This window comes from Epinephelus fuscoguttatus, linkage group LG8 (assembly GCF_011397635.1).
Source record: "Epinephelus fuscoguttatus linkage group LG8, E.fuscoguttatus.final_Chr_v1".
NCBI classification, from domain to species: Eukaryota; Metazoa; Chordata; class Actinopteri; order Perciformes; family Serranidae; genus Epinephelus; species Epinephelus fuscoguttatus.
In genome coordinates, this window is record NC_064759.1 from 24,358,764 (window position 1) to 24,372,338 (window position 13,575).

Below are 13,575 nucleotides of genomic sequence, written 5' to 3' on the forward strand. Positions count from 1 at the left end.
AGACATGAACATTTCTATTCAATACAGTACATTGCTTATAGAAACATTGTTATTTCTGGCTGACCTGCTGCTAACTTGCTTTATGTCCTTGCCCGGCGCCAGACAGCCAACTCTGCATGGGTATGTATGCAATATGTATTTTATCAACAGCATAACAAACTATCTGTCGCATGGCTTGTGTGTTAGTGCATTTGATCATACATATCTTATCTGTTTTTACTTTATATTGCTGCTCTGCATGTCTGAATGTAATGCTAATCTGTATGTTGATGCTCTGTGTTGCTTGCGTGTCTGTTTGTGCTAACATGCTCTTTGTTGTTGTTGTTGTTGTTGTTGTATTATTGTATTATACTGATGCTCTGCTGTTGCTTGTTGCTTTGCATGGCGACTGTTCTAGCTTGAAAATTTGTAATTGCTGTGGTTAATGCTGTCTTTAAACCGATCGGCTAAAATATTAAAACCACTGGCTGGTGAAGTGAATAACATTGATTGTTTTGTTACAATGCAATGTTCTTTTGGAAAACCTTGGGTCCTCGAATTCATGTTGATACCACTTGACACGCTGCACCCACCCAAACACCATTACAGACCAATACACCCCTTCATGGGAACTGCACTCCCTGATGGCAGTGCACCCCCTCAGGTAGGACAATGCACCATGCCACACCACAAAAACTGCTCAGGAATGGCACAGGGGACGTAACAAACAGCTCAAGGCATCAACCTGGCCTTCAGATTCCCCAGATACCAATCTGATCAAGTATTCCTGGGACGGGCCGGTACCTTACCTCACAACCCACAGGACTCAGAGGATCTGTCAACAATGCCTTGGTGCCAGACAACACAGGACACCCCCAGAGATCCTGTGTCCATGCCTCGACAGGTCAGAGGCTCCGCCGTAGATCAGACTTGGCTCTGACCTGTCGAGGCCCGGACAAATGACCTCTGGAGTACCGGTTTGTCCCACAGTTGCTTGATCAGATCGGGATCTTGGGAATTTGCAAGTTAGGTCGATGTCTTGAACTCTTTGTCACATTTCTTGGACCATTCCTGAGCAGTTTTTGTGGTGTGGCAGGGTGCACTGCCTTGCTGGGGGGCTACTGTCATTGGGGTTACTGCTGCAGTAAGTGGGGGTACTCAGTCTATAACAATGTTTAGGTGGGTAAAGTGCATACACATGAAAGCCAGGACCCAAGGTCTCCCAGCAGAACACTGCATTGTAATGAAATTAATAATGTTATCAGTGTCAGTGGATTTAATGATTTGGCTGATAGGTGTATGTCTTTTGTCCTGTGAATTGTCCTGTGATTTTTTTTATCCTTTTATTGGTTTCAAAACATCTTGCCAAAGGACTGCAGTTGAAAATTAGCTAACTGGCTAACACTGGCACATTTACAGAAAGTAAAAGTTGATTAATAAGTTGTCCTTATAAATAAATAAATAAATAAATACATAATTCTAAATGTTGTTAGAATAAAACCAAAAATAATTAATCTCAAATTTAGCCCAACTAAAATGGGTTAGGCTGTGCCCCACTCTCCCCTAGTTTTTGAGGGCTTCAAATACAAGTAAAAAGTGGGACGACCAGCCTCCATTTTAAGTTAAACGTGTCCCTTTAGACACAATATTCTCAAACAACAGGAGGCTAAACTGCTTGAATGGAAATAACTTAGTTGCTAACACATGACAAAACTAGTAAAACAGAACTGAGAAGCTAGCTTACCGAGTCATGTGAGGTCAAACGTTTTAAGAAACCGGTGTTTAGCTTTTTCCTGCACTCCCCTCACTTTCATTGTCCTCAGACGCCCTCTCCTCAAGTATGTTATCAAAACTGAATCCTCCATGAGACGGCTGCTTGTCTTTGTCTTCCTCTGCCGTCCCCTCTGCCCAGGTCCCCCAGTTGCTGGCTTTGGAGTCCTCTGCCAGTAGCATTAACTGGTGGACCTGGCTGGCGCTGCAGTCCGGCAGCGGGACCTTGTAGGTGCTGTGGAACCGCCGCAGGTCGACTCTGAACGAGCCCTTCTCCAGAGTCATGCAGGGCTCAAAGCGAGCGCCCCACTCTATCTCCGTCTCTATGTAGGATGTTTTGGCTTGGCACATCATGCCTGTGTGTAAAACGAGGAGATGGAAGTGGCTGTGAGTGCGCTTTCAAACATGAAAAATGCATGTGATTTAAAACTGAAGTACACATCATTAGCCACAAGATGTCACTGTTTCATTGAATCTAAACTGACAACCCCTGAGGAAAGGACATATTCTATAGATATTTCATACTATATTCAATGAATAACAATAACAGTACAGAACAACTGATAAACAGTTAATGTAACCTAAAGAATCAACACAAAAACTGCAGGACGTTTGTCTAAAACAAGCCATTTGGATGAATGTTGAGAAGATTATTTACACATATTGCATCAAAGATTAGTTTTCCTGATTATTTTTGGAACTTTTAATGCAGTTCTCGGTATTTTGTTTTTTTAAACAATCATACAAGCTGTTTTTTTTTGTTGTTGTTGTTGACAAATTCAATGTTTTCTTTTCCCTTACACTCTGTTCTGAGATATTTGGTTGTTTTTAATGGCGTAGCCTACTTATCTAATGCTCTAATGCAGAGTGAAGGCTCTGAATATAGCTTGTGTTTAGGCCTTCATCGTACCCTTATCCTGTGAGATTTTTTTTAAGTTTATATCTTGAAAAAAAAATCTCAACTCTAAAATTAACAAGTTCATTTAGTTGAATGAATGAAATCTGATCAGGTTTTGGACCTTGTCCACTTTTGTGTCAGGATCGGCTGCAGACTGACTTGGCAGAGTTGGCTGTCATCTTGTTTTACATGGATAAGTGTATTGTGCTCTTACTACCACTAGATGGCACAAAAAAGTAGACTAAAGTATAAGGTCAAGTAAACCCAACATGTGATGTCCTCTTATGAGGTCCCAGGGTCACAGGAGGATATATTAATAAATAAAATAAAATTCATACACCCCTTTTTCTTAAAGCCCAACCACCACTCCCCCAGTGGGTACCTTTTCTCTCTTTTTTATTTATTTATTTCTTTGTCTTCTCTTTTTTTCTCTTTTTCATCATTTTCTTGTAATTTCTTGTCACTTTTGCCATTTAGAAGTGGAGTTCAGTATAAACAGGTGGTGACTACATACAACACAACCAATACACAAACAAACAGCATCACTCCATCATCACATAAACAGAAACAAACTAACAAAAAAACAGAAGACAAAAACTAAATAATGTGCCTCACACAACACATGGACAAACAGTCGTACAGTAGAAATTTCATATTGGCATAACAATATTCCAAAACTAGCTCAACTGCAACAAATACAAATTGACAAAAAGGCATTCTTGAAGAGCGAAGAGTACACAGTTTTAAGTTCGGCCACATATCTTTTATCACCCCCAGACTGGAAACCAGTGTGCACAAATACGTCCTTTCCGGGTAGATAGAACAAAGGACGTGGGCTGAAGTGGGAATGACCTATTCAGGAGTGAAAACAGATGCTGACTGCGGGGCTAATGGGGGACAGATGAAACCAATTAAGGTGGGGCAGACAATCAAAACACACATGGGCAGTTAACGATATAAAATAGGAAACATTAAGCTTGAATGAATAATGACTAAAACAAAGTAAAAGCATGACGTCAGGGGCAGAAGCACGGTAGATTATGACCCAGTCATAAAGTAAAACGCCAATCTGTTTTTGGCTTTCATGTACACTTTTTGGCAGTACAATTTACAAACAGTTACCCACAAATCCTGCTCTTAGGGTTTTATGTCATGTGTAGTCTGATGAGCAAAGCATTACAACACTGGGCAACAAATCAAAAAGTAAAAGGAAACACAAAAGCATTTCAAGAAAAAAATAAACATAAACAAGACAGGAAACAAAATAACAGCATCAACATTTTAAATAACGTCATTAACAGAAACACAGACATTTGAAAAACCAAAAGTACCATCATTGTGAGAAAATTACTGGGCTGCATTTCAGCTGCAGTTTAACAGGGATGTGGCTGCTGGAATTTCTGATATTTGTATTTTTTCAGCTTATCAGCAGGAGAGGCCACATATCCTCTCATTGTTCCCTCCTGTAGACTGTTAAGAAATTATGTTGCGTCTGTTCTCTGGGAGGACATAGGTCACTTCCAGTTTTGCTGTATTTTCTTGTTCTTTGACATGCATAAGAAAACAAAGAATGTGCCAATTCTCAGTGCATTCTGACTTACAAAGCAGGATTTCGAAAGTTCCAACTTTCCAGACACCTTTATTATCTGGTTTCCTGAATTTTGCTCAATGACTTGAATTTGTACAGCTGTGTGCAGCTTGAGTTGAAACTGAAGGCATTTTTTTTCAGCTGTCATCTATGCATGCAGACACCTTGTTTTCCTTCTCAGTAAGCCATGTCCATTGCACAAAATCTACGCGCCTAATGGTATCATTACAGTAAATGCTTCTACCAAAGACTCAGACACAATCAAAGATGAATATTACTCTGATCTTACTCACACTTAACAACCAAACACTCACTTCCCATAATGTTCAACTCAGAGCAAAGATATACCAATCCATACCTCAATACTGCTATGAATCTGCCTCATACAAACAGCTATTAGTGTGTGTAGTTTTGTGTGTGTGAAGTTTTGGGTGGATAAAACATTCATTCATAGTATACTCATGATTAGGCATAGGGTAAATTTATATTGTAAGAAATGCTCTGAATTCTCTCTATAATTAGCACTTGACTATTCAACTTTGTGTCACAGCATCATAGTCACCACTGAAAACAATTCCAGCAATATTAAGGAAATTCTTGACTCTGTGTCAGTGCTTGAATGTTATTAGGAAACATTGTTGCTCCTACTGCTTCATTTTTTCCATCTTCCCTCCTTCTCTGCTGTGCCCTTAGTGAGTCTTTCATCTGAGGTCAGTTCTACCGCATATACTTGCAAGAGACAGAGGCCCTTCTGTTCACACAGCTGTTTCCAATTTGAGACTAAACAGTCTTGTACTTTTTGCAGCGTTTCGTTGACAGCTTACAGTTTACAGATATGTTTCGATGAAAACAGCGTTACTGTCAGAAAGATGATGCACATGTATTTTCCAGAAGTTTGAGAAAATTGTTTAAGCAATGCACGTTTCCTGGCTATGCATTCATTAGGGTAATCACCGGAAAATAATAACTGTTGTATTCTTGTTACATTAGAGGGAGCTGTTTAGCCTTTATCTACATACGGAGCAAGTTATCTTTCACAAAGTCAGCCATGTTGTTCGACAGTAGCCCAGCACGGACAAACTAAACACTGGCTCTAAGTTGTCACATCCTACACCTTGGCACATGAGAAAAGTTTCAGTTGGTTGCAATTCACAAGCTCATCACTAGATGTCACTAGATCTCACACACTAGACGTTTATAAAGCGTCAATGGAAGCAGAGTGCAGAGCATCGTACTTTGAAAACCACGCTGACCGGAGGGTAAAACAAATGGCACAACAATATGCAGCCAAGCTTGTAACTAGCTAAATACAACAGATTTCAGCATGTTGTTAGAGGACTAATTTATCAGAGAGCTTCTCATCAGAGAGGAAAAGGTAGACCTGTATTGAGGAACTCAATCTATCCTTACTTTGCTCAACTTTAAGAAATAATCCCACTGAATGGCCATACTTTGATATTTACAACTCTTTGATTAAATCAGATGATCACCATTTTAACCTAACAAAGATTAGAAAACACTAACAAAAAACACAGGCCTTGCATTGCTTAGCTCCTCAGGGTCACTCTGACCCACTGTTCAGAACAGTCAGCAACAAAACAGGATAAAGGGATTCCTTCCAACTGGCTCAGACATTTCATTTCCTGCTTTTTTCCCCTTTATTTTTATTAAAGCTTTTTTTTGTGTGGGATTTCTACGCTCAGCCATTGAACATTTAGATTGTAATCTGCCATGCTATGAATTAGTCACTTTCCCAAGAAATACAGATTATCTTGACTGTACAAAATGTGATGTATAAATGTATTCCCAAATATATATGTAAACAGGCAGTAAATGAGCGACATTGTTAGCAAACGATTGGATATGAAACATTGTCCTGTCAGTTTTTGCACAATACTGAAAGTAAACATGAACACTTTAGAAGAGTATTTTCACTGTAACTTTCACAATAACATCTTGTGGTTTTCAGCCACAGACTGTTTCAGAATCCTGCCTCCCGCCAAACCAGTCAAAGTGATTTGGAAATGTCCCTTGCTGTGCTCAAAGCACAAAAAATTATGTTTAGCAATCACTCTGTCATCTGGAACTCTCAAACCAACCACAAAAGAAAAGTCCCAACGACAACGGCTGACACACTTTTCAATGCTGTGAACAGAGCAGTAAACAAATACAATTGCTGGGAGTTGAAGCAGACCTCTAGGCAGGAGACTAAGGGTGTTTTTGGACCCAAGGAACTTATAGTTTTAAGAACCCCACTTTTTGTATGGGCTGCACCGCAAGAACTAGGAATGATCAAAGTTCTCAGAGTGCCGTTTGAATGGATTTTTTTAGATCCTTTGGAACCAGAAGTAACCCCTCAGACACCCCTAGACCCTCACTATCCACTGCAAACAGTACTCTTTAAAATGTGGGCGGGGTTGTTGTCATTCACTGATCTGTCCAGCAGAATAAAACAGGCTGCAGTGAGTCTCTTTTGATGAGACACTTAAAGGGACTACATCTTGCATTTCTTGTGCAACCCTGCTTTGTATAATGACAATAAATGAACACTTATGCGATATCTGCTATATCTCTCTTTGACTACTACTAATTACTCACCTGTGGCCTCGACAATGCCCTCCAAGATAACGATTATCTCAAACTGTTGTCGTCTAAGCTGCTGAGGGCCCAGCTCCCAAAAGGGGCTGTTAGAGTCAATATTGTGCTGAATGACTTGAGGCTCCACCAGGAAGAGTCGGTCTGACCCAGTTTCGTAGCCGAGGTCAATCTCCGTCTGCTCCAGTGGCAAGAACTCGCCCTCGGCTGTTTGGCGCGACTTGATTAACTTTGCACGGATCTTGGCATCCACCATGTGGCTTTCTCTCAGGTCCCCCAAGCGGAACATCAAACATAGCTGGTCATCACGGTTGGCAATAACGCAGGTGCGACTGAAAAGTAGTGTCTCAGCCCGCTTCTTAGGTCTGGATATTTTAACAAACATGCAACCCACCATGAGTGCATCTATCATGGACCCAACAATGCACTGTATCATAACTAGCAGAACGCTTTCGTGGCAGGAGGGAGAAACAGTGCGTGACCCATAACCAATGGTGCGCTGCGTTTCTACGGAGAAGAGTAGAGCTGAGATGAAGCCATCTACACCTAAATAGCAGGGCCTTTGGTCTACAAGGTGTTCTACATGGGTGCTCAGGGGTCGCTCTTGCCCTAGGTCACCTCGGAAGAAAGCATTCAAGAAGTAGAGCCCAGCAAACAAGAACCAGGTGGTGATGTAGCACATCATGAATACAAATAGAAACCAGCGGTACTGAAGGTCCACAAAAGAGGTAAAGATGTCAGACAGAAAGCGACCCCTCTCAGATATGTAGCCCAGGTTGACACGACACTTTCCATCCTTGGAGACATAGCGAATTTGCTCTCTGGTTTCTGGAGGAAGGGTGGGGGTTTGGTTACACTCACTCTCCAGGAGTTTACTCCGGGCTTTAGCCAGCCTCTCCACCTCTCTAGGGCTGGATATGTTGCTGTGTACAGGTGAGAGCTGGGTGCTGCGGAGGGGACTGTTAGTGACATGAAGGGGAGTTGTGCTGCCCATGTTAGGCACGCTGAGAGCATGGCGAGGGTAGCGCGACACAGTGTTGGTCTCTCTCAGTGACGAGCGACGCAAGAGGGCTTGCTCTGTTTCTGTGAGACCGAGGGTGGGTGGTGGAAGCAAGCAAATGTTACCACGAAAAGGGATATCTGTGGTGCTTTTATGCCTACGTATGGCTGTTGAAAGCTCTGGAGAATTCCCTGGCATGATGTCCGCAAGAGGAAGTGGTGAGTCTGCATCTCTCTGGAAAAAGCAAAAAAAGGTAATAAATGTTATTCTCCTCTCTCACAGGTTTGAATCTGAGTGCATTAAGTTCACTAGAACCAGAATGAACTTTCAGTCTCAATTTTCAAGCCAACATGACGCCGTTAAATCAAAGTTGTACAGTGTTTTCTTGGAAAATCCAAATCACTGCTTGCTGTGGAAAAGATATCAAATATGGAAGTATGTGAATATAATCATGAATAATAATAACAGTTTGAAAGTGTATGACAGTGCTTAAGATATTTTCCAAGTCCTCATAGTCTGTCTGCATGCAGGCATGTGAGGAGACTCTGAGTTGTTAAACAGTTCTGTCTGATGTGTGAAATAAACAATATAAGACTGAGAAGACTCTGCTAAGCTTTTGGCATGTCTCTGTCCATGTTGGTGCTTTACCAAGAGCTTCTCTGATCCAATTATTGTTATAATTAAACTTGTATATTCAAGTAAGACCAGCTGAGGCTTATCAAATTTACTTTATTATTAAAAATAGACAAGAGTACAACTGCACTGCCTTACATTTATTACATAGCTCTCACACTGATTTCCCTCTCCCGAAGGTGTCGAATGGACAATCATGATAGATTTTGGTTGGCAGGGCATGGACGTCCGCCGCCCCCTTGTCCCATCTTGGGTGGTCCCTGGAGGCCCCATGGTCCCTGTGCTTCCAAGGGATCAAGGAGACCCAGACTGGTCTCAAAGTTATATTTTCTTCATGCACCAGGACACATTAGAGAAATTCAAAGGCAAGAAACACCAGCAGCAGAGCATGGGTATGATCATTTAGACGCCATTGATTTAGGACCTGAGGACATAGAAGAAGATTGTCACACAGGAGGTGTAACATATGGCAAGGGGAATGCCCAGCTCCTAAGAATAGACTCAAACACTCTTAACACTTAGCTACAAATAACAAGAAAGAGCACAGAATGGTGACAGACAAGACAGCTCTGAGGGCTTTTTTTTCAGTAGTGTCACCCAATTAAAAAATATTTAGTTTGAGTCGCTTTTGTCAAAGTAAAGCTGTTTTCAGAAGAGAAAAAAAACACAATTTCCAGATTAAATCTGAGATGAACTAACCTGAGGGCACCTGAAGGCATCCCATCAATCCATACCACACACAACACGAAAAACTTCCTAGTTCCAAGTAATGTTTTTACCCTGCATACTTCAACATTGGAGCAGCTCACACAAAGGGAGAAGCTTAAGGAGATCCTCTACTGGAGCTAAGCTTTATCATCCTGCTGTCTCAGCATCCTCCACAGTTGAGTGTACTCAGCTGCTCCTCTCATCTACACAGTAAAGGTTGCAAAGGTTCTCTCACTTACATAGACAATGTATACTACAATTAACCCTGATTTAACGCTTAACAAAAACAAAGCACCTTAACAAGGCTATGATTTTCATTACAACTTAAAAAAGGAAAATACTTAAAGCATGCAGAAGTACATTTATACATAATCAAAAGGAATGTTTTAAGATGCTCCCTTGAGTAAGTGAGCGGAGTACTGATCTGTCTGAGAATGAATAAAGAGATGTTAAAAGGTCAGTTGACTCATCATGGGGAGTACTGGTCAGCCTGTAACAACAGTTGCTCTCTGTAGGTAGGACCTTTGCAAAAGTTAATTAGACTAAGCCATGTGGCAGCCCTGTGAGGCTGTTCTATGAGCTAAATACTGTAATGGTGTGGGGGATATTTTCTTGGCACACTTTGGGCCCCTTAGTACCAACTGAGCATGGTTTAAACACCACAGCCTACCTGAGTATTGTTGCTGACCGTGTCCATCCCTTTATGACCAGTGTACCCATATTCTGATGGCTACTTCCAGCAGGATAACGCACCATGTCACAAAGCTCAGATCATCTCATACTGGTTTCTTGAACATGACAATGAGTTCACTGTACTCCAATGGCCTCCACAGTCACCAGGTCTCAATCCAACAGAGCACCTTTGGGATGTGGTGGAACGGAAGGTTCTCATCATGGATGTGCAGCTGACAAATCTGCAGCAACTGTGTGATGCTATCATGTCAACATGGACAAAAATCTCTGAGGAATGTTTCCAGCACCTTGTTGAATCTGTGCCAGGAAGAATAAAGGCAGTTCTGAAGGCAAAAGGGGTCCAACCTGGTACTAGCAAGGTGTACCTAATAAAGTGGCTGGTGAGTGTATATTCCATTCACTTATAGTGGTTGTAAAACTCCAGCTTCTACTCAGTCAGCTGACTATGGGTGTCACCTTAAATTAATCTAACCACATTTGGCATTATCTCCTTCAAGGGGCAGTGTGTAATATTTGGCATGGTTTATTGTCAAATCTGAATCTGAATCTGAATATTCTACCCATTAATATGTTTATATAAGTGTATGATCGCTATAAAATACAATTAGTTTGGTTTTCGTAGCCTTATAATTATGCTTTTTTATATATACATATATATATAGCAAGGGCCTTGCTTTAGAGAGGTCGCCATCTTGCGCCGCCATGTATGTACGGCAGACCAAGTGGACAATCCAGCCAGCCAGAGAACGCGTTTCGCGTGTATAAATGAACCAACGAAGACAGTGGAAGGAAGGAAGGAAGAAGGAGGAGGAAACAGCAGAGAGTGTTAGTAGTTCGTTGATAGAGAGTAGTGAAAAGTTTTTTTAGTTATAAAGTTTGCGAATGGACCACACTTACCACGCAACAGGAGAGAATGAACCCGAACCGTCATCTGCGAGGAAAAGAAGACGCAGCTTCACTCCTTGTGATGCACTTTCTGTGGAGCTTTTCCTCCTGATGATATATCTCCCCAACAATGGCAGCAGTAGCACCGAATCCCATTCTGTGCATTCAGCCTCTCTTCTCGCCTGCTCAGCATCAAACACATGGAGTTCCTCATCTGTATGCTCCGGCTCAAACAGGTATGGCTCTGGATCTGTGTCCGCTACAAGAAACTCTTCATAATCGCGTTCAAAGTCGTCCATTGCAGCTACTATAGTCCGGAGATATTGCTAGGCTAAATAAACAGCTGAGCTCTGTTTACCGGCTACGCTGTCAGTCAGTGTGCGGGCTGGAGATTGGTGGAGCAGAGAGGGGAGGGCTGCCCCGCTGGGTACTGTAAGTGAGTATGTGTGTATGAAGTGTGTGTGTTACGCTAGAAGAGTCAGTTTGGGACAGAGTCTTTTACGTGCTACCCCCTGGAGTGTGTGGTAATGCTCCTCTGGTCTCCTGCTCGTGAGTGATTCATTACAATATTGTAACATGGTTTAGATTTCTAAATAAATATCGTCGCTAGATAGACCTACTCCTGAAAAACTTGGGTCTGCGCAAGAGTTTTTGTCCCTACGAGGCCACCGTCATTTACTCGACGGGAGGGGTGAGCGAGTGAGCCCTGCAATCTAGAATTTGACCACTGATGTCACTGTTTTCAACGGTTTTCAACCCATTTTACACACTGGCCCTTTAAGCTAATCATTTAGTTGCTATCAAGTTTTACTTGCTTTACAAACTTTCCTCCCTTTTGTTGCTGTCAGTTGTCTTTGTAGGATGAACATATGTAACCCTCCTAAACCCCCTTCAGGTCATCCACCGCCCAGTCCTACTCCTCATCCCATCATCCTCATCCCTCAGCTATCCCTCCTTTCACCTCCACCACCAGTGTCTAGACTCCATCGGGGGGAATATTCCTACGCTACCCATGGCATCTCCACCCCCTAAATATTCAGGTCATGATGTGGTCTAATCACCAAAGAACTTTTCACCATTCACCATATTGTGCATTTACCCTTCAGTCAACTCTGGAGAATGTTGACATCCAGCTAAAATGAACTGAAAAAGGTGAAATGACAGCAGACACCAAAAATAAGGGACTGCCACAGTCACTGTCTTGTGGTAATTGCAACATGGTTCACTTTATGCAGCATTAAACTGCTTTGCAAGCATGTATCCACTGTGCATCAGCATCATGCTCATCCAGAAATTCCACTTCAGAATGTTTGTGGTCATATGATCATCAACAAGATCGGTCTTATTTGGGGCAAACCTATACAGTTCGATGACACAAAGAAACCTTTTGTCTACATTTTTGTATTTATTTCCAACTTTGTTGGCATGACAGTGTGGTTGGTCACGTTTCTTTAGGTTCACTTCTCTTTTCTTGACTGTCTCTGATTTTTGGACTTTTGCCATAGTAACCAAATTTGTAACATTTAAAGTATAATTACCAACACAGACTGATGACGAAGACAGGATGAAATGACACAATCCAAAGACATGCAGGCTTTCTAGCCTCTGTTTTCTGTTACCTGGAATCTGGAGCTTGTTACCTGCCTGTTTTGGACCACACCAGAGGCAGGATTTGGAGTTAGTGAGGTAACTTCAGGGTTAACTCTGGGTTATCAGTACTACGAAGCTGGTTCTCTTTTTACTGGGATAAATCACCATGGTAACATGCCGAACAGCTACCATGCTCCGGAGCAGGTAATGTTCAGAGTATCGGATCACACCCTCTGACCAATCAGATCACTGAAGAACAAAGCATCCATGGACAAAAGTGTGGGGTCTCAGGTAAAAAAGAGGAGCCTATGTGTTGTTGAATCATTTCAATGTTCCAGGGAACTATTCTACTGGTTTTGTAACAGAGTTCCGATGAAATATAAAGATTGTTTACAACACTAAACACATGATTTTAGCACCATTTACTTTAGTCGAGTTGCTGACAGTGTTGCTATTTTTACAGTCTGATTCCATCACTTCTCCTCAAAGACTGACCTCATCAGTCATTAGCTAGGCTACTTTTCCGCCCTTTACTTTGGTAAAAGAAACAGTCTAGTGGGTTCCTGGTTTGTACCCAGGGTGGGGGAGCCCTTCTGTTCGGAGTTTGCATGTTCAGGGCAGGTTTTCTCCAGCTTTCTCCCACAGTCCAAAGACATGCAGGTTAGTTGGTGACTCTAAATTGACTGCAGGTGTGAATGTGAGTGTGTACGGTTGTCTGTCTCTATGTGTCAGCCCTGTGATAGTCTGGTGACCTGTCCAGGGTGTACCCAGCCTCTCGCCTAGTGTCAGCTGGGATAGGCTGATAGGCTTGTTTGCTCCACCCTAGTGTTCCCCTCCACACCCTTGTTGTAAGCCAATCTCCATTTCCCTCCTTTTGCCTATGTCCTCCTGTGTCTCGTTCTTGTGGTTAGTGATTTGTGAATATATACCTGTCTGTTTCCCTTTGCACTTTGTCAGTTCGTCTGTGTATGGGTCATTCTTCAACTATGGTCAAATGTGGTCTCAAAAATTTTAGAAAATCAAACACATATTTTAGGTAATATTTTGATATGTTTTGCTTATCCATTATGTGTAGAAACACATTCTGGTAGCTATTGTGATGAAATTATTTAGATAATATATATTTTTTCTCATTTTAGTCGAACATTCAGAGGAAAGCATCATTTCCATCACACCACAAACAATGTGTTTTACAAACAAAATTATTTACAGAACTCATGTTTTCAAAACATTTCA

General features: G+C 41.8%; 1 protein-coding gene across 1 annotated transcript; it reads right to left on the minus strand.

The window, feature by feature from the left end:
• Positions 1-1,097: 1,097 nt before the first annotated feature.
• On the minus strand, positions 1,098-7,824 carry LOC125893478 (G protein-activated inward rectifier potassium channel 3-like). The gene is made up of 2 exons (XM_049584185.1): positions 6,834-7,824; positions 1,098-2,105 (listed from the first exon to the last, which is right to left on the minus strand). Exons 1-2 carry the CDS (start codon positions 7,822-7,824, stop codon positions 1,762-1,764), a joined length of 1,335 nt encoding a protein of 444 aa, XP_049440142.1. The 3' UTR covers positions 1,098-1,761.
• Between the last annotated feature and the right edge of the window lie 5,751 nt (positions 7,825-13,575).